Source organism: Salvelinus namaycush, chromosome 7 (genome assembly GCF_016432855.1).
Source record: "Salvelinus namaycush isolate Seneca chromosome 7, SaNama_1.0, whole genome shotgun sequence".
NCBI classification, from domain to species: domain Eukaryota; kingdom Metazoa; phylum Chordata; class Actinopteri; order Salmoniformes; family Salmonidae; genus Salvelinus; species Salvelinus namaycush.
In genome coordinates, this window is record NC_052313.1 from 55,826,545 (window position 1) to 55,854,141 (window position 27,597).

Consider the following 27,597-nt stretch of genomic DNA (forward strand, 5'->3'; position numbering starts at 1 on the left):
TGCCAACCTAAAAAAATTAAAAATAATTCTACACTAATGTTCCTCTCTGGATGTCCTAACTGTTGGAAATGTTGTGGTGGCTCCACTGGTGGAGGAAAGAGGCAGGCAGAGTACCTTTAGGCTTGACTCGTAGTCGGTGTTGACCTTAAACATGAGGCCGAGTCGCAGGTGGATCTCCTTGGCTCGTGAGAAACTGGGGTCGATGTAGAGCACCTCCTGGAAAGCTTTAATCGCCCTGGGGGAGGGGAGAAGAGATAGAGATAAGTATATTCCAAGTTAGAAATGGGAGACGCCACTCAGAGAAAATGCAGAATCAGCGCTGCAGTGTTGAACAGAGACCACAGTCCTCCAGAGGAGAGAATATCACATGACTAAAACAGGAGATTTTCCTGGTTTCTTCACAACATGACTAAAAAGGAGATCTTCCTGGTTTCTTCACAACATGATTAAAACAGGAGATCTTCCTGGTTTCTTCACAACATGATTAAAACAGGAGATCTTCCTGGTTTCTTCACAACATGACTAAAAAGGAGATCATGGTTTCTTCACAACATGATTAAAACAGGAGGTCTTCATCATGGTTTCTTCACAACATGATTAAAACAGGAGATCTTCCTGGTTTCTTCACAACATGATTAAAACAGGAGATCTTCCTGGTTTCTTCACAACATGATTAAAACAGGAGGTCTTCATCATGGTTTCTTCACAACATGATTAAAACAGGAGGTCTTCATCATGGTTTCTTCACAACATGATTAAAACAGGAGGTCTTCATCATGGTTTCTTCACAACATGATTAAAACAGGAGATCTTCCTGGTTTCTTCACAACATGACTAAAAACAGGAGATCTTCCTGGTTTCTTCACAACATGACTAAAAAGGAGATCTTCATCATGGTTTCTTCACAACATGATTAAAACAGGAGGTCTTCATCATGGTTTCTTCACAACATGATTAAAACAGATCTTCCTGGTTTCTTCACAACATGATTAAAACAGGAGATCTTCCTGGTTTCTTCACAACATGACTAAAAAGGAGATCATGGTTTCTTCACAACATGATTAAAACAGGAGGTCTTCATCATGGTTTCTTCACAACATGATTAAAACAGGAGGTCTTCATCATGGTTTCTTCACAACATGATTAAAACAGGAGATCTTCCTGGTTTCTTCACAACATGATTAAAACAGGAGATCTTCATGGTTTCTTCACAACTGGCTCCCTATTCACTACATTATGCGCTACTGTCCACCAGGGCCCGTTGCGGTCATGGTCAAATCTAGTGCACTATAAAATGAAATAGGGTGCCATGTGGGCTGCAACTGGTGACGGTGTCACCATGGAACCATACACATCTTTCCCCATGCTCACACACAACAGTTATAATACCATCATAATCTAGTCCTCCATACTTAGGTTGTATAAGACAGCTACTCACCACTGAAAGGCGTTGTAATGGAAGTAGACCATGCCCAGGCCATATAGGAAGGCAGCATTCTGGAAGAGGCAGATGCACACGGAGCACCATTAAGACTAATTAGTTACAGGCCACACACACGCCTACACATAAAACAATGCTTTCAAAATGGCTGCAGCCCAGACATGTCGTCTGCAACGGAGCCCTTCCAGAAACCCACTCTGCAAGGCATCCGTCTTAATCTGTCGTCATTAGTTATGGACCATTCATTTTAACCACAAACAATAGAAGTCTTTCTTTGTGCAATGATTGGTTACTGCACTACAGATGCCTTTAGGGGATCGTCTCTGCTGGCCGACGCTCAAATGGAATCACCATGTAGGCCTACCAAATGCTCACATTTTACCACAGATTTCTCGACTCAAATAGAAAACGGCAGAGAATGAGTCTAATCTGAAAGCCACAACCCACAGCGTGCCTCCAGACAAACCCCTGAATCATAACCACACACTTCCTGTGTCTGGTTGGTCGGCGCCATGTGAATGGGTTAATCTATCCCATGGCAGGTTGAGGATGAACATGAGCAGAATATAATCTGCAGTAGAAGTAGAATGGAGACATTACTACTATAAGAGCTCCACAGATAAGAGCGTGAGTGTGTGAGTAAAGGTGTCCGCATGCTTCCCCATCAGAAACTGTTGGGAACAGTTCGTTCATATATTACGACGACATTTTGTGACGTGTTTGTTCATTGTGATCTTTGGCAACGGTGGTTCAGCTATTCGTGCACGCTACATTTTTTCTCCAGGCAAGCTGAAGTTGAGCCAAAGTCTACGCCTCTTCGTCCGTCTTTGGTCAATTGTAGGAATTCTTCAATTAAGTGTTTGTCATCAAGGATAGACGACTTGTTTTCATGCACATTTCACTTGAGAAACACTGCACCAAACATCTTAGATGTAAATTACACGACTAAGATCTGACAAAAACATCAAATGAAAGACCTTGAGTTAGCTTAATTCTGACAATTTTGAGGAAGTGTATACTGGGTACTGCATCTAAAGAGGGACAAACAGAGCTATTGTCACCTTCTCTATTTTTTCCAAGCGAAGGTCTTTTGAGTTTGTGAGCACATTTGTTCAGTTTGAATAGGCGCTAGCCGAAACCAAAGCATGCAGAAGCTTTCAGAGTGTGTGTCCGTCAGTAATATTTTCTCACCTTCCAGTAGTCGGACTGTAAGCTGTAGTACCTCTGGTATGCTGATAATGCTGTGATTAGAGGGAAAGAAGAGGGATATTAAATACCAGACATACCAAAAGGTTAACACCGACCAGCTTTGTTTTCAGCAATGCCAAGTTGGGGTCAACTGCATCTAACTGAAATGAAGTTTAAGTTTAATAAAGTTTAACCCAGGTGGGGGGACTAGGTAAAAATAACAAATAAAGGAAGGAAATCGAGTGTGACAGAAACCATGTTACCATACTGTTTTTATGCACAATTCAATACCATTTTATAAACATGGATAGATAACTTGTTCTTTCAACACGGTGGGATCTTCTTGTGTCTCTAAAATGAATTATGCGAGAAATGCTGGTGGAAATGCCTTTCTGCACAAATACTGATTTTATTAACATTCATATGGAAGTAAACTTGGGAGTCATGCGATGATATGGTCCTCCCACTATGACTCGAGAAACTATGCAGTTTATTAGGCTACAGATGAAATAATCCACTGGGCACACACTGGTTGACTCAACGTTGTTTCCACATAATTTCAATGAAACGACATTGAACCAATGTGGAATAGACATCTGTGCCTAGTGGGAACTCCAGATGAACTTCACAGGGTGCTGACAGTGCACGGTGATCTTCATGCTCTGTTACAATACATTTCAAGGGGCTTGATCAATGCGTGACTGCCGTTTGACAAATATTCTCATCGGGTAGACTAGCCTACCTGCACTCTATCTGCCAGCTGTTGGCTGGAGCCCATGTGCCAAGACCAGAGTATACACTGGTGTTGCACGCTATACTGAAACTTCTGGACTTTTTCCAATACTACAACATGAAAAATGGTTCGGAACTATCATTTTTGTTACCGTTGGTACTTCTGTCAAATGTGTCTCACGGTTCAACAGTCTATCAGTGCAGCCGATGTCCACCTTATTAAAGTGTGAAAGCACCCTGCCTGCTCCACTTGACTTTAGGCTGCACTGGGAATCTGGAAGGCATCATGTTAGCTCCCCGCTGATGCTGCACAGAAGTTAACACACTTGAATAATGCCACACGGCATGTAGAAATGTTGACTTAATGTTCGCAAAACAATGTGCACACAGTGGGGGGGGGGGCGAGCAAGGGAGGTAAAGAGCACGAGGGGCGTCATCTCACCTTTAGCGTACTCCTCCAGGAGGAGGTTGAAGTGGCCTAGCTGGCAGAATAACTCTGGCTCCACTTTTCCTTCAGCCTTCAAGATGAGAGAATCGTAGGAACGAACGGCCTGGGGACAAATACAGCAAGAAGAAACTCAGCATGAACACAGACAGCAGTGTCTCTTACCAGGAAGTCTCACATGGGATGCGTCACAAACGGCCCTCTATTCCCTACATGTGCACTAATTTTGACCGGAGCCTCATATGCCCTGGTCAAAAGTAGTGCACTATATAGGGGATAGGGTGCCACTTTATTTTCAATCAGTTATCAATGTCCATATAAATGGGAGCGATGGTATGGATTTCCGTTCATTGTGTGTGTTGGGCCAAGGTTTTCATTTGGACTTCTTCCACTGGAAAATAAAAAACACAGCGAGATGCGCATCACTCACAGGGATGGCTCTGCCTGAGGCCTAATCACACACATGAAACACACCCACTCCTGGAGGACTACTGCTGAACTCTAGAAACCCATAAACAGCGTTTCCCTGCACTCTGAGTAACAGCTCTCTGAGGACATGGCTTCTGAAACAGAGCACAATCACTAAATATACACAAACAGCAACTAAGAAATGCACCAGAACATTCCTTCAGATAGTCTGTCATACACACCTGCAGAACACACACACTTACAGTTGAAGTCGGAAGTTTACATAAACGAGTTAATGACTCCAACCTAAGTGTTTCAACCACTCCACAAATGTCTTGTTAACCTCTCTAGGGTATGTGGGACGTTAGCGTCTCACCTCGTCAACAGCCAGTGAAACTGCAGGGAGCCAAATTCAAAACAGAAATCCCATAATTAAAATTCCTCAAACATACATGTATTTTACACCATTTTAAAGATACACTTGTTGTAAATCCAGCGACAGTGTCCGATTTCAAATAGGCTTTACGACGAAAGCACACCAAACGATTATATTAGGTCAGAGCCAAGTCACAGAAAAACACAGCAATTTTTCCAGCCAAAGAGAGGAGTAACAAAAAGCAGAAAGAGATAAAATTAATCACTAACCTTTGATGATCTTCATAGGACTTCATGTTACACAATACATGTTTTGTTCGGTAAAGTTCATATTTATATCCAAAAATGAGTTTAGGCGGGACGCTACTGTCTCACTTGGCCAAAAGCCAGAGGAAATGCAGAGCACCAAATTCAAATAAATTACTATTAAATCACACATGAAAGATAAAAAATTAAAGCTACACTTGTGAATCCTGCCAACATGTCAGAATTCAAATAGGCTTTTCGGCGAAAGAAAACGATGCTATTATCTGAGGATAGCAACAGAGTAAACAAAGACAGGGAAGCATATTTCAACCCTGCAGGCGCGACACAAAACGCAGAAATAAAAATATAATTCATGCCTTACCTTTGACGAGCTTCTGTTGTTGGCACTCCCAATATGTCCCATAATCACAAATGGTCCCTTTGTTCGATTAATTCCGTCGATATATATCCAAAATGTCAATTTATTTGGCGCGTCAATTGGAAGTGTACCTGTGGATCTATTTCAAGGCTTACCTTCAAACTCAGTGCTTCTTTGCTTGACATCATGGGAAAATCAAAAGAAATCAGCCAAGACCTCAGAAAAAAACATTGTAGACCTCCACAAGTCTGGTTCATCCTTGGGAGCAATTTCCAAATGGCTGAAGGTACCACGTTCATCTGTACAAACAACAGTACGCAAGTATAAACACCATGGGACCATGCAGCCGTCATACCGCTCAGGAAGGAGACGCGTTCTGTCTCCTAGAGATGAACGTGCTTTGGTGCGAAAAGTGCAAATCAATCCCAGAACAACAGCAAAGGACCTTGTGAAGATGCTGGAGGAAACAGGTACAAAAGTATCTATATCCACAGTAATAACGAGTCCTATAATCGACATAACCTGAAAGGCCGCTCTGCAAAGCCACTGCTACAAAACCGCCATAAAAAAGCTAGACTACAGTTTGCAACTGCACTTTTTGGAGAAATGTCCTCTGGTCTGATGAAACAAAAATAGAACTGTTTGGCCATAATGACCATCATTATGTTTGGAGGAAAAAGGGGGAGATATGCAAGCCTAAGAACGCCACCCCAACCTTGAAGCACGGGGGTGGCGGCATCATGTTGTGGGGGTGCTGGCATCATGTGGGGGTGCTTTACTGCATGAGGGACTGGTGCACTTCACAAAATAGATGGCATCATGAGGATGGAAAAAAGTGTGTGGATATATTGAAGCAACATCTCAAGACATCAGTCAGGAAGTTAAAGCTTGGTTGCAAATGGTTCTTCCAAATGGACAATGACCCCAAGCATACTTCCAAAGTTGTGGCAAAATGGCTTAAGGACAACAAAGTCAATGTATTGGAGGGCCATCACAAAGCCCTGACCTCAATCCTATAGAACATTTGTGGGCAGACCTGAAAAAGTGTGTGCGAGCAAAGAGGCCTACAAACCTGACTCAGTTACACCAGCTCTGTCAGGAGGAATGGGCCAAAATTCACCCAACTTATTGTGGGAAGCTTGTGGAAGGCTACCCGAAATGTTTGAACCAAGTGAAACAATTCAAAAGGCAATGCTACCAATTACTAATTGAGTGTATGTAAACTTCTGATCCACTGGGAATCTGATGAAAGTAATAAAAGCTGAAATCAATCACTCTCTCTACTATTATTCTGACATTTCACATTCTTAAAATAAAGTGGTGATCCTAACTGACCTAAGACAGGGAATTTTTACTACGATTAAATGTCATGAATTGTGAAAAACTGAGTTCACATACACCTTAGCCAAATACATTTAAACTTCCGACTTCAACTGTAAGTGCATATTAGCCATAAACACTCACAAGTGGAATGACTCTTGCCTAAGAGATCCGCTTAACTTTTCATGTTTAATTCACTGTTGCCAATTCTGGTGTCATTTACAGTTAGGCCCTATATCTGGGTGGCTCTTAAATCAGTCACTCACCAAGCGAGAGAGAGAAAAAAGTATGTTTGAACAAGACCGATTCAAAACTGTTTGCAGATCGAGCACTTAAAGAATGTTGATAATGACCAGCCAATGATTAACTCGATGACAGCATTAGGTATTTGTCTCTGAAACGTGCGTGTCCGTGTGTGTTTGGGGAGGGTGAGGTGGATAGAACGTCCACTTGTCACTCAACTCGACTACCAAGTTCAGGGGAGTTTGTGATATGACAGTGAACCAATAACACTAGTGAGTGACAAGATTCACGTATGCCCTTGGCCTACTCAATATTCATCAACGTTGAGGGATAGTGGGCAATACTGAGGTGTGTTAGATCACTCAGAAGGCAAGGAATGGGGACGTTAGGTTCTGTTCGTGGGAATACTATCTGCGTACGGCAACTAACTCCATTACAAAAGGAGTTCCCTCTGTGGGACCAGTCATTTGGTTACATCCTGTGTGCTATGCAGACCAGATGAGATACGTGCTTCAATAGCTGTGCAAAGTAGCAAAATATTGGCAGGAACTGGAAGACAATATCGTACAGGTCGATCCAGAGCATCTCAAACACACTCAATAGGTGACATTGTCTGGTGAGTATGCAGACCATGGAAGAACTGGGACATTTTCAGATTCCAGGAATTGTGGACAGATCCTTGCGACATGGGGACATGCATCATCATGCTGAAACATGCTGATGGAGACAGATGAATGGCACGACAAAGGCCTCAGGATCTCATTACGGTATCTGTGCATTCAAAATGCCATCGTTAACTTCTTATGGCTGCAGGGGCAGTATTGAGTAGCTTGGATGAAAAGGTGCACAGAGGTGCCCATAGTAAACTGCCTGCTCCTCAGTTCCAGTTGCTAATATATGCATATTATTATTCATATTAGATAGAAAACAACCTGAAGTTTCTAAAACTGTTTGAATGATGTCTGTGAGTATAACAGAACTCATATGGCAGGCAAAAACCTGAGAAAAAATCCAAACAGGAAGTGGGAATTCTGAGGTTGGTCGATTTTCAACACAGCCGCTATTGAACACAGTGGGATATGGATGAGTTTGCACTTCCTACGGCTTCCACTAGATGTCAACAATCTGTAGAACCTTGTCTGATGCCTCTACTGTGAAGTGGGGCCGAAGGAGACAGGAAATAGTCAGGTCTACCATAACCTGGCCATGCGCGTTCACATGAGAGGGAGCTCTGTGTCAATGTAACTCTGTGTCAATGTAATTCTCCGGTTGGAACTTTATTGAAGATTTATGTTAAAAACATTCTAAAGATTAATTCAAAACATCGTTTGACATGTTTCTGACTGTTACGGAACTTTGACATTTCATCTGCTTTTAGTGAACGCGCTTCCTGACTTTGGATTTGTTTACCAAACACGCTAACAAAAATAGCTATTTGGACATAAATGATGGACATTACCGAACAAAACAAACATTTCTTGTGGAAGTGGGAGTCCTGGGAGTGCATTCCGACGACGATCAGCAAAGGTAAGTGAAGCTTTATAATGCTTTTTATGAGTTTTGTTGCCTGCACAATTTGGCGGGTAACTGTATGGCTTCCTTTTGTGGCTGAACGCTGTTCTCAGATTATTGAATATTGTGCTTTTGCCGTAAAGCTTTTTGAAATCTGACACAGCGGTTGCATTAAGAACAAGTGCATCTTTAATTCTATGTAAAACATGTATCTTTCATCAAAGTTTATGATGAGTATTTATGTTATTTGACATGGCTCTCTGCAATTTCTCCGGATATTTTGGAGGCATTTCTGAACATGGCGCCAATGTAAACCAAGATTTGTGGATATAAATATGCACATTATCGAACAAAACATACATGTATTGTGTAACATGAAGTCCTGTGAGTGTCATCTGATGAAGATCATCAAAGGTTAGTGATTAATTTTAACTCTATTTCTGCTTTTTGTTAATCCTTTCTTAGGTTGGAAAAATGGCTGTTTTTCTGTGGCGATGTACTGAGCTAACATAATCGCAAGGTGTGCTTCCGCTGTAAATCCTTTTTGAAATCAGACACTTTGGCTGGATTAACGAGAAGTTTATCTTTAAAATGGTGTATAATACTTGTATGTTTGAGGAATTTTAGCGTCCCACATATCCCAGAGAAGTTAATTTAAAATATATTTTATATTTGAGATTCTTCAAAGTAGCCACCCTTTGCCTTGATGACAGCTTTGCACACTCTTGGTATTCTCTCAACCAGCTTCATGAGGGAGTCACCTTAAATGCATTTCAATTAACAGGTGTACCATGTTAAAAGTTCATTTGTGGAATTTCTTACCTTCTTAATGCGTAAAGAGCCAATCAGTTGTGTTGTGACGACGTAGGGGTGGTATACAGAAGATAGCCCTATTTGGTAAAAGACCAAAGCCCTATTTGGTAAAAGACCAAATCCATATTATGGCAAGAACAGCTCAAATAAGCAAAGAGAAACGACAGTCCATAAAAACAATAAGGTCAGTCAGCATGGAAAAATAAGAACTTAAAGTTTCTTCAAATGCAGTCGCAAAAACCATCAAGCTCTATGATGAAACTGGCTCTCGTGAGGACCGCCACAGGAAAGGAAGATCCAGAGTTACCTCTGCTGCAGAGGATAAGTTCATTAGTTACCAGCCTCAGAAATTGCAGCCCAAATAAATGCTTCAGAGTTAAAGTAACAGACATATCTTAACATAACTGTTCAGAGGAGAATCAGGCCTTCATAGTCAAATTGCTGCAAAGATACCACTAAAGGACAACAATAAGAAGAAGAGACTTGCTTGTACCAAGAAACACGAGCAATGGACATTAGACCAGTGGAAATCTGTACGTTGATCTGATGAGTCCAAATTGGAGATTTTTGGTCCCAACCGCCGTGTCTTTGTGAGATGCAGAGTAGGTGAATGGATTATCTCTGCATGTGTGGTTTCTACCGTGAAGCATGGAGGTGGTGTGGTGGTGCGTTGCTGTTGACACTGTTAGTGATTTATTTAGAATTTAAGGCACACTAAACCAGCATTGCTACCACAGCATTCTGCAGCAAAACGCCATCCCATCTGGTTTGGGCTTAGTGGGACTATCATTTGTCTTTCAACAGGACAATGACCCAACACACCTCCAGGCTCTGTAAGGGCTATTAGACCAAGAAGGAGAGTGATGGTGCTGCATCAGATGACCTGGCCTCCACAATCCCCCGACCTCAACCCAATTGAGATGATTTGGGTTTGAGAGAATGCCAAGAGTGGGTAAAGCTGTGATCAAGGTAAAGGGTGGCTACTTTGAAGAATCTAATATATATTTCGATTTGTTTAACACTTTTTTGGTTACTACATAGGTGTTATTTAATATGTTTGATGTCTTCACTATTATTCTACAATGTAGAAAATAGTAAAAATAAAGAAAACCCTTGAATGAGCAGGTGTCCAAACCTTAGACTAGTACTGTATATGTTTTTGTATTTTACCACCCTTTTCTCCACGATTTCATGATATCCAATTGCAATCGCATAGCTACATTTTCCTAAACAGGCTCTGGAGAGGTGAAGATCGAGTCATGCATCCTCCGAAACATGACCCGCCAAACCACGCTTCTTAACACCCACCCACTTAACCCGGAAGCCAGCTGCACCAGTGTCTGAGGAAACACTGTTCAACTGACGACCGAAGTGAGCCTGCAGGCACACGGTCCGCCACAAGGAGTCGCTAGAAAGCGAGGACCCAAGTAAAGCCCCTCCGGCCCAAAAAAATGACAAGTTCTTATTTACAATGACGGGCTACTTGTAAAGCCCCCCTCGGCCAAACCCTCCACTAACCCGGACGACACTGGGCCAATTGTGCGCCACCCCACGGGACTCCTGGTCACGGCCGGTTGTGACAGCCTGGGATCGAACCTGGGTCTGTAGGTGATGCGTCCCTCACTGAGATGCAATGCCTTAAACTGCTGCGCCACTCTGGAGTTTTTATAATGTTTGAATTTGATTCTCTGTTACAAAAATGTATTTACCTATGCAAGTCAGTTTAAGAACAAATTCTTATTTACAATGACGGATTACCCCAGCCAAACCAGGACGACGCTGGGCCAATTGTGCACCGCCCTATGGGACTCCCAATCACGGCCGGATGTGATGCAGCCTGGATTCGAACCAGGTAGTGCAGTGACGCCTCTTGCGTCGAGATGCAGTGTCTTAGACCACTCAGTCACACAGTCACTGGCAACTCAAGTGCCCTTGTTGCAACGGTAACCTCCCGACCTTAAAACGGACAGCTGAACATGTTTGCCTCATGTGATATTTTAGTTAAGACAGGTTACAAAAAAATATATAAAATTGAGCAATGTACCACATCACTTCTTACTAGTAATACATTTGTTTTAAAAACATTAAAGCATGCTCATCTGTTTTTTGTTGTTGTAAAAAGACATGAGTGGCTGGTAGAGATATATATATATTTTTTTAATCTATCTGCCACAGTGTCTGATGGACCAAAAATTTAGTGTCGGGCCCTGGTACTTTCTCTTTGAACAGCTGAATAGTCTCGGCGTGATTGTGTGCTTGGGGATGTTTGTCTATGCCTTCTTATGTTGCCATTCAGACTGACTGGAGGTTTGTTTATGGTGGAAAGGGGGAAGGGCCAGGAGAAATGACAGACAGCACAGCTGAGGGAAGCCAAGCCCAGAATTCAACTATCATCACAGATGACGAAATCAATCTAATTAAATTTAGCAGCGGCTCAGGCTTTATGAGAATGCGCGCACACACCACACAGTAGGCCTAACAAGCGTTCAAGTTCATATGACAACAAACTAGATGAAAGTTTGCTGTTTACTCCACTAAAGCGATGATGCCTAATGTGGCACTGATACACAATGCTGCAGGAACCAACATTGGTGCTTGGTAATGAGCTCCCACAATGCATCTGTTATTTCCTAACGAGCAAAACGTCTCATGAAAGTAAAACACAATTACAATGATATTGGACTAAGCAAACAAGTTGTAAATGTGATTTTATACCAATAAACAAACTGCAATTGATTCCATAACATGTTAGCGCTCCACTTCATATCAAACAGTCACAGCTGCTGCAAATTAAAAAAATATATAAATTGATTGTATACCCATTTGTAAGTGTGTGTGAATGTGGAGGGGGATGTTCATTCATTGATCTAAAATCAGTTTATTCTCAAAAAAGTGTCAGGATGAGGGTGGCATGAAACATTGATTTTGTGTACTTGGATGGGGACACTAAAAAACTCCAAAAGGAAGTACCCGCTCTTATGCTTCTTCCTTTTGATGTCATCCTCGTGCATTGAAGTTAATATGCAACACTCATTCAATGGTAGTTGTGCACATCCCAAACATGTGGTCTCATGTTTCATGAGGTGAAATAAAAGAACACAGAAATGTTCCATACGCACAAAAAGCTTATTTCTCTCAAATGTTGCACAGAAATTTGTTTACATCCCTGTTAGTGATAATTTCTCCTTTGCCAAGAAAATCCATCCACCTGACAGGTGTGGCATATCAAGAAGCTGATTAAATAAGCCGCATGATTATTACACAGGTGCACCTTGTGCTGGCGACAATAAAAGGCTACTAAAATGTGCAGTTTTGTCACAACACAATGCCACAGATGTGTGCTGACTGCAGGAATGTCCACCAGAGCTGTTGCCAGATAGTTGAATGTTAATTTCTCTATCATAAACTGCTTCCAACATAATTTTTGAGAATTTGGCAGTACATCCAACAGGCCTCACAACCGCAGACCACGAGTAAGCATGCCACCGCAGGACCTCCACATCCGGCTTCTTCACCTGAGGGATCCTCTGGGACCAGCCACACAGACAGCTGATGAAATTGAGGAGCATTTCTGGCTGTAATAAAATAATTTTGTGGTGAAAAACCCATTCTGATTGGCTGGGCCTGGCTCCCCAGTGGGTGGGCCAGGCTCCCAAGTGGTTGGGCCTATGCCCTCCCAAGCCCACCCATGGCTACACCCCTGCCCTGTCATGTGAAATCCATAGATTAGGGACTAATTAACTGCACCATAGAGAGCATCCTGACTGGTTGCATCACTGCCTGGTATGGCAACTGCTCAGCCTCCGACCGCAAGTATGGCAACTGCTCGGCCTCCGACCGCAAGACACTACAGAGGGTAGTGCGTACGGCCAAGTACGTCACTGGGGCCAAGCTTTCTGCCATCCAGGACCTCAATACCAGGCAGTATCAGGGGAAGGCCCTAAAAATTGTCAAAGACTCCAGCCACCCTAGTCGTAGACTTCTCTCTGCTACCGCACGACAAGCGGCACCGGAGCGCCAAGTCTAGGTCCAAAAGGCTTCTTAACAGCTTCTACCGCCAAGCCATAAAACTCCTGAACAGCTAATGAAATAAATGGCTACCCAGACTATTTGCATTGTCCACCCCCCTTTTACACGGCTGCTACTCTCTGATTATTATCTATGCATAGTCACTTTACCCCTACCTACATGTACATATTACCTTGACTAACCTGTGCCCCAGTACATCGACTCTGTACCGGTAGCTCCTGTATATAGCCTCGCTACTGTTATTTTACTGCTGCTCTTAAATTATTTTTAACTTAACTTATTTTTCTTAAAACTGCATTGTTGGTTCATTAAGGGCTTATAAGTAAGCATTTCACTGTAAGACCTGTTGTAGTTCTACTCATTCTATTTCTATGTAGTTGCCACTTAATCCAGTGGCGGCGATACAGTGACCCAGTTCTGTCAGTGGAGTTGAACTCTGCGTTATCTGGGCGTAGATAGCTGTGCAACAGAGCGACTGTGCACCGTTCCAGACAGGGCAGACACTCAAAACTAATAAAGCTATAGAAGAAGATAATGAGGTGGTAGAACACCTCACAGCAAAACATTTTTAAAAAATAATAAAAAAATCAGGAGACAAGTGATATAAAAATGGAACTCAAACCAATTGAGGAAAAAGGTCACTGTTTAAAAAACAAAGTGACACTGTCTTACAAATGTTAAGTCAGTAGCTTCACATAGGCTACTGGTTTTATCATCATAATGTCCAAACTTATCCCTGGAGGTCAATGCGCCATATAAAACAGCTGATGGAGGTGGGCTACATCAAAATAGACATTTTAGAGAGTAGCAAGACAATTGCAAAACCAGGTGCAATGCAGCAGAAACGCATACGGGTCATTCATTTAGTGCATGAAAAATATGTTCCATTAAGGTCAAGATTTAAATTGACCACATCCCTAGGAGTGTGTCATGTGATGGCTGGGGTGAATACCAGGGTGTAGGGTAGCTAGTAATGTTACATGGGGCAGTTTGGCCAAGGGCTGCATTCCCCAAAGTGCAAGGGGCTGGTTTTAGTATGTGACATCCCGCTAGCATCTGCCCACCCACTTCTCAGAGTAGGGATATAAGGAGTACCTTTAACCTATACAATATGAATCTAAGCAACCTTTAAAGTGAGACCTAAAGAGCAACAAAAAACCGACATGACATTTTAAAATTAACTGTATCTCGGATATGAAGAGACAACGGGGTCATTCCTTCATTGGACCCCTGCATCACTTTGGAGATAATAAATGTGGACAGAATGCATGGGTATAAAGTCCCAGCTAAATGCTGAGACAGTGCAGTCTTTCCCTTGTATTCATTATTATTAAATATTTATATATAATTATTTATCGGGATGTTAAACATTCTCAGTGTAAAATTAAAGATGACTAAACCCAGATATAAAGTACGTAAAAAAAATATATATATTTATTATTATTTTTTAAATAAGATCACCTTTGATAACTAACAATCACCAAAATACAAACTAGACAGTCAGGAGAATCAAATTCTAAAAATGTCATGGCATGGGGTCCCCATTGATTTTGTTACATTTGAGTCACTCAAATAGCGTAAGAACACAGGATAAGCTATAGCAAAATGTCTAGAATTGCAGGAAATTAGCTTTAAAACTGCATTTCTCTCAGCCACATGGCAAAACATGTAGAATTGCAGGAAATTAACTTTAAAATATCAACATAGTCTCTGCGGACAAGCGGGACGCTAAGATTTCAGTCAGTGACAGCTCCATTAGCCACGCTCCCACTACAAAGCCAACTTTGCCACCGCTGCTGAAAAAAAATACCAGGGGAAATAATGCAGGGAGAATGGCTGAATTGGTGAGGGTTTGAACTGGCTGGCATAGTGGTGTGGCCAGTTTGCCATCATCTCTCCAGTGATTTGAATTTGCAATAGATTATGCGTTTTTGTTTACGTTGCCAGCAAGCCTACTTTCTAAGCACCCTAGGAGGCCAATCCCTTCTTTTTGGTGGCAACATAGTATGGGGATAGAAGCTTCCTCCAATTGTAAACACCAACTGTGAAAATAAAAAATTCAATATAAAGAGCAAAAATGTATAAATCTGTGTGCAACTTTGCCCTTTGTTCACTGTCCAATGTGCTAGCTACAGGTTGATGCTGGGATGCAAAACCTAGCTACGAAGGGACCCATCCACAGAGGGTCAATGAAAACTGTCAACAAACCAACATAAGCCCCACGGCTAAAGGGGTCAATCAAAACCTGCTAACGAATTGCATATAATTTCGTTCGATAGATGTTTTAATTGAGCTCACCAGATAGCTAGATTTCGGTGTCACTACTCCCTGTCCCGCCATCTTGGACCGGCCCAAGCAGCCATTACTAGCTAGCTATCCAAACAGCTAACGCGTTAAGCTAACGTTAGTTAGCAGCCATTGGAACATAGCGAAAGCCCGTCTCGAGCTCTACACAATCAACACCAACTCCGGGGTACGAGAACGGCTCAAATTCATGCATACATTTTGCACGAGCCAGACAGTGCAGCAAGCAAACATACTTTCCTGGCACCATGGGAAGTCTACTCCATGATAGAACGTTAAATAGCCATTAAAACAAGTAAGGTCACTTTATCATGCTCGGTAGATTTGGCTAGCTGGCTACAAAACGTTACCTAACGCTTATATCACAGTAATGATGTTATCTGTAAAAAGCCAAATTCTATATGTCCCTGACCACTGTATCTCTAGCTAGCTAACATTCAGAATGAGCTGGCCAACTCCAGAGTCCAACAACGCACGTTCCACAAGCTAGTTAACGTTATCAAACTAACAGGGGACTAGTTAGACATTTGCTAGCAGGCTAAATTAAAAGGTTAGCATGTGGTGGTTCGTCTTATCAATATAAATGACTAGCCCGCAAGTATGTACTTGAGATGTTATATTACACAGCCAGCTGGCTAACGTTAATTTGCTAGCTTCTTCAGCTACCAGGCTTGTTAGCCATTTCTACTGCACCCAATACAAACCAGCTCGGTAGAAACATTTGATATGATAAGCCTGTGACTAACAAATAGCTAAGTTGACGAGTTAGATAAATGGAAGGCCACCCTAATAACGAAAATAGCCAGTTGGGTTACTAAAATGTGTTTATGCAATGGAAAAGCCGTTCATTTTCACTATTGGATTAGCTAGCCAGGGAAAGAACTCGGGTAGGAACCCTGCGTAGCCGCAGGGTCGCTCTGCGCACATCGTGTGATGGGTGTATGGTTAACCAGAGTCCGTGCTCTCACCTGAGAGTGGACTGGCTATGTTAGTTACACATAGTTACACGTATTACTATGTGGGCAAGAATGTACAAGGTGCAAGTGTTGTGGTTCAAGGACCGGCTGGTCCTGTGTGTTTGCAACTTAGCGAGCTACCTTCAACAGTAAGGCCTTCGTTCTGGCGCCATCTTCATGAAGCCTCTGAAATCCAAACAGTGAGCTGCAAGCAAGAAGACAACACAGGCGGTTCAGTATCACTTGCACTGCCGTGCAAATGGATTTAACGTATAAAAACGGCAAACGCGTGAACAGAATATTAAGAATACACCAGAGGTGTGTGCAGGGCTTTGACTCCGACCTGTCAATTCCGACCAAGCTGTCCCTCTCTTGGGCTGTCAGCGTCGGAAAGTCCTCCTCGGTTTCACTGGCTTTTCCCGCCGCCATTTTCTTTTCCTCATCACCACCAGAAGCCGAGCCGAGACTCCGAGCAGCAGCGCAGGCAGCAACAGCGAGCGAGACTCCGCACGATTGCATGGAATCGCGACGAGAGGGCGAACGAAATACTCCACCAAATCAAAGAAGGAAAACTAAAAATGTATTAAGATAGAATAAACTTTTCTCCACGATCAAAACGCAATTCAAAATGGTAAATCCTTTCAGGAAAACAAGTACCCCTCCAAAAAGTATTCGCGTCACATTTTTAGGCACCGTTTATGCAACTAATCAAATGTAATGCATGAAGTTCAATTCTTGCAGTTTGAAAAGAGTATTATTTGACCATAAAATTCCCCACAGCCACCAGCTTAAAGTTGTTATAATTGTGTCACACAAGCAAGCGAACCCACGCGCCGCCGTAGTCACGCCTCCCCTACCTCTTCAGCCAATAGATATGTCTGAATATCAGCATATGACATGAAGTTTTTTTTACCCATCTTCATTTATCTTTTTACAAACCACAGAAATCAATTATACATGTTCATTATTTTCTCAAAAGCAATAATGGTTATATTGTATAGGTATTCAAATTGATTGATTTGTTTTGAAAAGTGCATAAATAACAATGTTAAATAGCTACATGCAAACTGTCATATTACTAAATACATTTAAGAGTGTCAACTGAGAAATTTGTGCAAATACTTGATACCAGTATTATTTGCTGTTGATGGGTAAGCATGTCTAAATAAAACGTTGCAATGTTGTGTGGAGGTAAAAATTCTGATTAGGACTGTGTAACTACTTGTCAAATATTTCTCACCCTGCAATGTTCACATCATAATAATCATCATCCTTGCCCTAGGCCCCACATTCCTATACATTTTTGTGGTTGATACCAATTAGATCTGTTTGCATTTTTAAAAATGTACTAGCTAGTTCTACTGTATTTATGTGCAGTATATCTACTGTGTTATGAATTACATTCTCACTTTTGTACATGTCTTGAAAATGAAATGAATAGCAATCATTATTGTTGGTGTCCCCCCCCCCTCCCCCCCCCAGCTGTAGACATTTTCAAAATACCCAGACTCAATACCCAGACAAGACATATCCATCCAATGTAAAATCCTCAAATCTAATTATCCAAATAGCTTTTTTGATGTATCATAAAACCCTCTGAACATATTACTTTATAAAATCTTACTATTTATTTTGATATCAATTGATTATATATAAGTTACAGTATTTGATGTAGATTTGAATTACATTCAAATCAATTTAAATGTTCAAGGGATAAAGTGATAGCTATTTTGGGCAGAAATTGAATCTAATATGAGGGAAATCGAATCTTATTTTTTATGGAACATTTTTATGCTTCCAAATGAAATTATCAACATCCTGCAACATTTCAAAGAAAGAGCAAAGTGTTAAAATACTGATGTGGCAAAGCATCATTCTGTAGGCGGGGCCAGCAGAGGTTTATAAAGCTCAGGGGCGGGGCTTGCATACAGCAGTCAACATCCTGATGTAATTTTCTCCAAAATGGCGGATCGCAAAGAAGGTTAGTGATAGTCCATGTTTATGGATAAAATAATCTCGAATTATAACAACGAATCAGCTATACTATATATAGATAGCTCCAATATCAAGAAATCTAAACACTCAAATATTGCTATTCGTTCAGCTGCGGCTTTTGACAGGTGGACTTTAGTGACTAGATGGCTAGCTTTGTTGCTAGCAATTTAGCCTAATTTTTAAACAATGGCATGCAATCGCCCATCGACCCAAATACCAGCCATTGGCATTGTGAACCTATTTGTTTTTGTCACCCATGGCTCCTATCCCGACTACTGTACCGTTATCGCAGATATACACTTTATAGTAATGACGTGAACGGGATTACCAACTGAACAAGTATTCCAGTCATGTTTTAAATCAATATTCAATTAATTAATGTGTTTTGTGAATCCTATCAATACTACTATGAAGTTACAGCAAAGATGTAGATGGATGCATTGGAACTGTTTCTTGACTGTGAGGAAATTGGACTGAATTTGGACCTGAAACCTGCACTAGGTTGCCTAGATGATAGAAAGTGAAAGCAAAACAGTTTAAATTCTTTGTATGTCTTTACTTCATCCCAGATGACATCTTATCAGAAAAGGATGAGCCGGAGAGTGAGGATGAGACCTATGAGGTGGTGGACCTAACAGAGTACGCCCGGAGGCACCAATGGTGGAGCATGGTGTTTGGGAATAACTCTGGTCCCCTCGCAGAGAAATACTCTGTGACCACGCAGATCGTGATGGGAGGGGTCACTGGCTGGTATGCAACCCAAATGTCTGGATCTTTGGCCCCTAGGAAACACATCAACACATTTCACTGATGAAATGCATGGTATGAGTTGGTGATGTAGTCAAGTCACTCAACCTTGAGTCCCAAGTCCCTAGTAGAGGTCGACCGATTAATCGGAATGGCCGATTAATTAGGGCCGATTTCAAGTTTTTATAACAATCGGTAATCTGCATTTTTGGACACCGATCATGGCCGATTACATTGCACTCCACGAGGAGACTGCGTGGCAGGCTGACAACCTGTTATGTGAGTGCAGCAAGGAGTCAAGGTAAGGTGCTAGCTAGCATTAAACGTATCTTATAAAAAAAACAACCAATCTTAACATAATCACAAGTTAACTACACATGGTTGATGATATTACTAGTTTATCTAGCTTGTTCTGCGTTGCATATAATCGATGCGGTGCCTGTTAATTTATCATTGAATCATAGCCTACTTCGCCAAATGGGTGATTTAACAAGCGCATTCGTGAAAAAAGCACTGTCGTTGCACCAATGTGTACCTAAACATCAATGCCTTTCTTCAGGGTCGGGGTATATGCAACAGTTTGGGCCACCTAGCTCGTTGTGAACTGTGAAGACTATTTCTTCCTAACAAAGACAGCCAACTTCGCCAAACGGGGGGTGATTTAACAAAAGCACATTTGCGAAAAAAGCATAATCGTTGCACGAATGTACCTAACATTAAACATCAATGCCTTTCTTAAAAACAATACACAGAAGTATATATTTTTAAACCTGCAGATTTAGGAAAATTTTGTCACTTCTCTTGCGTTCATTGCACGCAGAGTCAGGGTATATGCAACAGTTTGGGCCGCCTGGCTCGTTGCGAACTAATTTGCCAGAATTTTACGTAATTATGACATAACATTGAAGGTTGTGCAATGTAACAGGAATATTTAGACTTGTGGATACCACCCGTTAGATAAAATACGGAACAGTTCTGTATTTCACTGAAAGAATAAACGTTTTTTTTTTCTTTGAAATTATAGTTTCCGGATTCGATCATATTAATGACCTAAGGCTCGTATTTCTGTGTGTTATTATGTTATCATTAAGTCTATGATTTGATATTTGATAAAGCAGTCTGACTGAGCGGTGGTAGGCAGCAGCAGGCTCATAAGCATTCATTCAAACAGCACTTTCGTGCGTTTGCCAGCAGCTCTTCGCAATTGCGCTGTTTATGACTTCAAGCCTATCAACTCCCGAGATTAGGCTGGTGTAACCGATGTGAAATGGCTAGCTAGTTAGCGGTGTGCGCGCTAATAGCGTTTCAAACGTCACTCGCTCTGAGACTTGGAGTAGTTGTTCCCCTTGCTCTGCAAGGGCCGCGGCTTTTGTGGAGCGATGGGTAACGATGCTTCGAGGGTGGCTGTTGTTGATGTGTTCCTGGTTCGAGCCCAGGTAGGGGCAAGGAGAGGAACGGAAGCTATACTGTTACACTGGCAATACTAAAGTGCCTATAAGAACGTCAAAGGTATATGAAATACAAATGGTATAGAGAGAAATAGTCCTATAATTCCTATAATAACCTCAACCTAAAACTTCTTACCTGGGAATATTGAGACTCATGTTAAAAGGAACCACCAGCTTTCATATGTTCTCATGTTCTGAGCAAGGAACTTAAAGTTAGCTTTTTTACATGGCACATATTGCACTTTTACTTTCTTCTCCAACACTTTTTTGCATGATTTAAACCAAATTGAACATGTTTCATTATTTATTTGAGGCTAAATTGATTTGTTTGATGTATTATATTAAGTTAAAATAAAAGTGTTCATTCAGTATTGTTGTAATTGTCATTATTACAAATAAATAAATAAATACAATTTGGCCGATTAAATCGGTATCGGCTTTTTTTGGTCCTCCAATAATCGGTATCGGTGTTGAAAAATCATAATCGGTCGACCTCTAGTCCCTAGTGTTCCAGTCCGAGTCCTTTATTGTCGAGTCACAAGTCCCTTGGTAATGCTAAAAGCTGTGGTCCAACCATTTAAAAATCTAAATTCTCTTCAACTGTTGGCACATTTGAAGAATATCTTTAACATTTGCTGTTGTAGCTAGTAGGCCCCCTATTTTAAATGATCCATCAGAGAGATTTTCTGACAACAAAGTCACTTCTGGTCCAGTCCGAGTTGAGCCATGAAAATTGTGACTTGAGTCAAGTCTGAGTCCTGGACTCGAGTACTACAACACTGCTATCAGTCACTCCTCTCTCTCACATTCAGGTGTGCAGGATACTTGTTCCAGAGAGTAGGGAAGATAGCTGCTACTGCCATAGGTGGAGGGTTCCTGTTGTTACAGGTAAGAGATGCATCATATTTGTATTGAGTCGACGCTAGGTAGTTACATAATACACATCTCTATTCCATTATTATTATTTTTTTTTAACTAGGCAAGTCCGTTAAGAACAAATTCTTATTTACAATGACGGCCTACCCCGGCCAAACCCTAATCCGGAAGACGCTGGGCCAATTGTGCGCTGCCCTATGGGACTCCCAATCACTGCCAGTTGTGATACAGCCTGGAATCGAACCAGGGTCTATAGTGACGCCTCTAGCACTGAGATGCAGTGCCTTAGTTCACATCAACTAAGGCGCCACTCGGGAGCACCAATGAGATTTACATTTAAGTCATTTAGCAGACGCTCTTATCCAGAGCGACTTACAAGTACATACATTCATACTTTTTTGTACTGGCCCCCCGTGGGAATCGAATCCACAACCCTGGCGTTGCAAGCGCCATGCTCTACCAACTGAGCCACACGGGACCCACACATGTGAGATCACATGTTACAAAGTGAACGGAGTGCCACTTCAAATGCAACCCAACAATCCTCACTCATTTTCCTTTCTGCACCTTCTCCTGCAGATAGCGAATCACAGTGGCTACGTGCAGGTGGACTGGAAGAAAGTGGAGAAGGACGTGAACAAAGCAAAGAAACACCTGAAGAAGAGAACCAAGCAAGCAGCCCCTGAAATTAACTCCTTCTTCGAGGAGGTAAAGGTATTAATAACACTGCCTGACTTTCCTAATCATAACTCTATGGTAGGCTATTGTGCCTATAGGATTGTGTGATTCTAAAAGGTGAACATGTTTGAGATGTGTGCGTGCTCATTGGTCCTTTATCTAACTGTTCATTTATTCCGTGAGACCAACACCAGTACCTGGGTGTGGGAGCTGCTTTTTAATTCAATTGGATTTCCAGTCCGCTTGACTCTCAGTGCCTTGCATTGCATGTACTTATGAGAAAAAAAGGTATACTTAATTATCATATTTGGGGGGAAATAGCTAAGTTCATAAATACCTGAGTCATCCGCAGCCATTTGATGGACTAATAATGTAGCAACAGCGCCCTCTAGCGAACTCACACTGTAAAAGCACATTCCTGGATTTATCACAAGCAGAAACTAAAGTATACCCTGCGTATAAGAATCTTATTTTTCCATCTATTATCACTTATAACCCTTCAGTTATTGGAGGTGACCTCACAGTCTGCTTGTTTTCTCTCCTCCTTCCACTCTCTGCAGGCCACAGAGTTTGTCAAGAAGAACATTGTCCTGTCCAGCGGGTTTGTGGGTGGATTCCTCCTGGGCTTGGCCTCCTAAGGGCGTCGGGGCCAATTCACGACTGAGGAAGTCATTACATAGGAAGAAGGAAGCTGTCATTACTGTGAACTGAGTCGCCACACGGGATGTTGTCATTAACTGTGAATCGTTGTCTTTCTCCCAGCACGGAACTAGTCATGAAACGGGTTTGGGAGGAGGCTGAACATGTGAAGCTGCCACTTTATGCCCCCCTGGGTGCTCTCTTCCTGTTACTGCCCAACTGATCTGAGTCTAGCTTGTCCACCCTCTTTTTATTCTATTTATCTGGTGGTTTCTGATCCAGGATCAGTTGTTTGGGCCTGTTGAATATGGAATCTTTATACTTCATAATCAGCACTACCTCCAACATCAATGTATGTGAAAATGTCACGTTTCGAAGTTTTCAATCAGCTATATTATATATATATATATTTGTTCACCGTCATATGGTGTGCATCGTGTGATTTGAGTCAATTAGTGAGCAATGCCTACTCATAATTGGTTGAAATCACGATGCACACCAGATGATGACATTAGAAAAACTAATTTTGACTTCAAAACATAGAAACATGGCATTTTCACATACGTTGATGTTAGGGTAGTTCTGGAGATGATGAATGCAATGTTGAAAATGTTAGAAATGTCCCTTTAAGTGCACAACGTGACACCTCTTGATACACTATGATATACTACTAATATACTGTACCACACACTGAACATAGGATTACTCGGCCCCTGTCTATCTTGTGCCCTCTTTTACCTGGAAGAACAGGTCTAGGATCAGGGGTGTGTCCCAAATGCCCATAGTGCACTACATTTGACCAGAGCCTTATGTAGGAAATAGGGTGCCATTTGGGACACAGCCCAGCTCTCCCTACACTCAGACCAAAGTTTTACCACCCTGTGCTATTCAACAAAATGTGTCTGCAGACCTGTTGTTACGGGGTTAATATACCAACACCTGATCACTGCACCTTCGCTGGCTAATGTACTGTAGGTATATCAGTGTTCAGGTTAGCGTTTTTCATAATGAATCTTGTTTTGGAGGCAGCTCTGCAGAGTGGTCACTAGTTGGCACAGCCACAAAATCTGATTTTAAAATCTAACTGTAACCACACTGTTAACCCTAATGCTAACCTTAAATTTAGACCAAAAAGTTAAATGTAGTTTTCAATAATTTTTTACAATATAGCCAATTCTGACTTTGCAGCTGGCCCATCTAGCGGATTCGCTTAGTTCTGCCTCCAGGACAAGACTCATTCCAAAAAATGTGAACCTGCTATCAGTGTAGTAATAGGAAAACATGTGATTTAGTCACGTGTAGAATATACTATCAGTTTTATAGATAGAAGGAAATGCACAGTATAAAGTCAGTGTTCAGTTGCTCCATATTGTGTCTTTAACTATTTAAATATTACGTGTCAGGAGTATGATTTTCCATTTGTTTCTGTACTTCACCAAGTGCACATTAACTTCTTACTGCCGTTAACCTCCATTTTTTATGTTCTGACTTCCTGAATGCTGTTTTGAAATCTTGATAACCAACTAACCATAACTATGGATTTGTCTTATGTTTCTGTTTTGTCAAATAAAGTTGCCTGATTTTTGTTGGTTAGCAATGTTAACAGTTGTGTGTGTGGTCACTGGACTGCATGGTAGACATGCATACAATCAGGGCTTGGTGTGTACACTGAGTGGATTAACAGTCTATCTTGACACGTTTAACTTCTCAACAATATACTTATTTTGATTATTAAAGCCAGCATGACTTTTCAGATTTCAGTAGCTCTATGGCTGCCTTTACACAGGAAACCCAACTCCGATCTTTTGCCAAATTATTGGTATTTTGGCCGATCAGGTCAGATTTTTTGCCAGTAATTTCGGCAAAAGATCAGAATTGGGCTGCCTGTGTAAGTGTAGTCTATGAGTTCCGGTAATGCAAATGTCCAGATTTTATGATGTGAATAGAAATGGATGCTTCCTTGTCTCAGCATGGAGGATGGGTTTGTAATAACTACCATGCATGTCACAGCAACAATGAATGAGCATTGTCACAATACTAAGATATTTCACCACTATGTCTGTGCATTCATCTACACTGTGAAATCTGCTTTTGAAAGGTACTGCATGTAGAAAGAGGCAAAGGATACGCACCAAATCAATCTGAAATAAGTACCAATTGTCAATTTTTTGTGTTTACCTCTGTCACAGAGTACAATATCAATTAATAAATTAAAGATTTTTGGGATTATATTAAATGCACATTGAATTGGAGTTTAGTCCTGATAGGCTTTCTGTAGCTAGGGATTTAGTTCTGGGATTTATGAAGTACTCTTTGTCAATTGACTTGACAAAAAACCTTTTAAATAAAATTGTATTGATTTATTGTAATTTCATAATGTCCTGTCAGAGGCATATTGATTTGTGTAAATAATGACTTCACTGTCTATTGAGCTGAATGAAGCTGAAAACAGAGGCAGTCGTGATGTTACCTCGCCAGAGTGCCTCCCTCTACTGTGTGTTACTGTAGCTGCCAGCACCACACTACCACAGGTCCCTCCCTGTTGCTATGGAAACTGCTCTTTTTCTCTTTCTCTCTTCCGCTTGCTCTCTTGTGGTGTGGTGTGGCCTTCCCTCTTTTCCACTCTCTTTCTCTGTTTCTCTCGCTTTCTCTTTCCAGTCCTGGCTTTTTCTTTGTTTTAACCTCTATCTCGCTCCCTCATTATCTGTGAGTGTGCCCATGTGTAATGGTATAGGGATAGAGGGGGATATTAGAGTGGGGGGAATGAGATGAGACCCACTCTCCACCATCCGATGACCACATCACCAACCAATCAGATCATCAATAGCCCCCAATAGATCCAACCAATAGTAGGGTAAAGCCAGAGTATGAGCGCCATGGAAACTGCAAGGGATGTTTTATAATAGCAGCTCGCCCTAGTGGCACCAGATACCGGTACACCTCAGTCAGGCTGTTCAAAGCAATTGTGTTATTAATCCATTGATCGTAATCTAAGGGCTGCATCTTCATACTTAAACCTCTCCTCATATCTCCTTTATCTGCACTGATCTGAAAAAAATAGGAAAGGAAAATTCGATATGGTGCATGCATATACTAGGTACTGGCTTTCACCAGTTACTTCATATTAGTAGAGGAAAGACAGGAGACAGGAAACAAATTATAGTATTGAGATACAACCTAATCCATGCCTTCAGGCAGCTGGCTCCAAAGGGTCCAAACCATACAATAGTTAACTCTGTCACAATCAGTTTGTTGAGAGCTGTCATTAGTATGGTTACGCAACACCCTCTCTGTAGTACTAGTCAGTGGACAAAGCCAGAGATGAAACGTCAATGCATGTTAGAATAGCAATGTTCATTATTCATAGTACGATAATTCATAGTAATTAGTACAGTGAGAAGCTGCCTTTTTATACGAAGCATGGCTTATTAAACAACTGATAGATAGAGACCATTTTAGGCCTATCACACAAATTATTCATGAGAGAAAATTGAAAATTGATCAAATGGGACCATTTCTCCCTGAGTTGGAGTGAAATTGTCATCATAATGCTAGCCTGGGTAGACTGAAACATATTTTTGTGTCTGAAGGAAGATTCTGTGTGAAAGTACATTTATTTATTGTGTATTTGGGGTATAATACAGAGCCTATGACTAGTGAGTCTTGGATATGATCATATTATTCCTGCATTGCATCTAGATTTGGAGTTCTGTATCATATAATTAGGAATTAGAATACTAGAATGGCTATGAACCTTCTTATGATGGCAGTGAGGTCAGCCATTTTGGTCAGGGAGTTGGTCAACCATGGTTTGCCAGTGCTGTTGTAAGATATTGTGTAAAATAATGAATTTGAAGAAAACTGTATTTATAATTACATGACTATATTTTAGGTTAACAATAATTCTATTACACAATTTCAGATATATCATGTGCCTTACTTTTATTTTCCTGCATAAGTAAAATCAGGATAGACATTCATTCCAATTAGACTGGTTTGGATTTCTCCCTGGCTGCCATTTTCACCCCATTCTGGAACTTTTAGGGTTTATGACATAACCCCTCTGGTCATTTAATAAGATCTATTTTTTTCTGTATGACCACCTCAAGGGGGCAGTGTCAACCAATCCAGAGTGACTCACTCACCTGTGACGTTGTGGCCGAATAATACAAATAGATTGGCGCAAGTGTGTCAACAATGTGGCCCAGGGATCAGTCAAAAGCAAAGCAGTGCATTCACTGCCATTAAGCCAATGAATTACCAGGTATTTACTGAAAATGGTAGAATGGTAGTTATATTGCAATAACCTATGACTTAGGCTACATGGTTGTTTCTTTGGGATTCAATAGTACAAGAACCACTAGGCACCTTATTTTAATGTTTTATTAACCCATCCATCACCCCCCTCTTCGGAGGACACATATCTTTTAAAATTTTTACAGCTTTTCTGCTACATATACATACATTTTATATACACTTTTATAACAACAAGTTAGCAATTTTGTTTAATTCTTATCAGACAGCATCCGATGCAACTCCACAGATAGAACCAGCCCCTCCCTGTAAGCACTAGGCTGCTGGATACATTTAGCAGAGAGGCAAATGTGACAGATCCAGGATGTGGCTGTGACATGACTATGCCTAACAGGTCTAATATCTGTCAGGTCTCTTATCACTTATTATTAGAAAGTATCTCTCGATGCACACCTGAACAACAGACATCACTTCAAATCTCATCTCCTGCCGGGTGTAGAATGCATAGGTCAGTTTATGTTGAGGCAGAGCAAAATAATGTCCAGCCAATGTGATGCCATCACTTGCAG

General features: G+C 41.3%; 2 protein-coding genes across 6 annotated transcripts in view; one reads left to right on the forward strand and one right to left on the reverse strand.

Annotated features, from left to right (window-relative positions):
* LOC120051481 (lysine-specific demethylase 6A-like) overlaps positions 1–17,217 on the reverse strand; it is a 46,064-nt gene extending 28,847 nt beyond the window's left edge. For all 4 annotated transcript variants that reach the window (XM_038998371.1, XM_038998370.1, XM_038998369.1 and 1 more), the window contains exons 1-6: positions 16,735–17,217; positions 16,533–16,596; positions 3,804–3,912; positions 2,633–2,682; positions 1,439–1,497; positions 115–235 (exon numbers count right to left, since the gene is read on the reverse strand). In XM_038998371.1, coding sequence (XP_038854299.1) covers positions 115–235; positions 1,439–1,497; positions 2,633–2,682; positions 3,804–3,912; positions 16,533–16,596; positions 16,735–16,910 — 579 coding nt within the window. In that variant the 5' untranslated portion in view covers positions 16,911–17,217. The remainder of the gene's footprint in view (positions 1–114; positions 236–1,438; positions 1,498–2,632; positions 2,683–3,803; positions 3,913–16,532; positions 16,597–16,734) is intronic.
* Positions 17,218–18,316: 1,099 nt separating this feature from the next.
* On the forward strand, positions 18,317–24,377 carry LOC120051482 (FUN14 domain-containing protein 1-like). 2 transcript variants are annotated; one of them, XM_038998372.1, is made up of 5 exons: positions 18,317–18,372; positions 18,956–19,136; positions 21,394–21,469; positions 22,037–22,171; positions 22,696–24,377. In XM_038998372.1, exons 1-5 carry the CDS (start codon positions 18,354–18,356, stop codon positions 22,771–22,773), a joined length of 489 nt encoding a protein of 162 aa, XP_038854300.1. In that variant the 5' UTR covers positions 18,317–18,353; the 3' UTR covers positions 22,774–24,377. The 2 variants fall into 2 exon arrangements, with proteins under 2 accessions (XP_038854300.1, XP_038854301.1); XM_038998373.1 differs by having other exon boundaries at positions 22,037–22,165.
* The last annotated feature ends 3,220 nt before the right edge of the window (positions 24,378–27,597 follow it).

What these genes read in the sequence shown, in the direction of transcription:
- LOC120051482 (XM_038998372.1), top strand. An exon ending in ATGGGAGGGGTCACTGGCTG is followed by an intron (nt 19,137 to 21,393) that starts GTATGCAACCCA and finishes TCTCACATTCAG; the next exon opens with GTGTGCAGGATACTTGTTCC. An exon ending in CCTTCTTCGAGGAGGTAAAG is followed by an intron (nt 22,172 to 22,695) that starts GTATTAATAACA and finishes CACTCTCTGCAG; the next exon opens with GCCACAGAGTTTGTCAAGAA.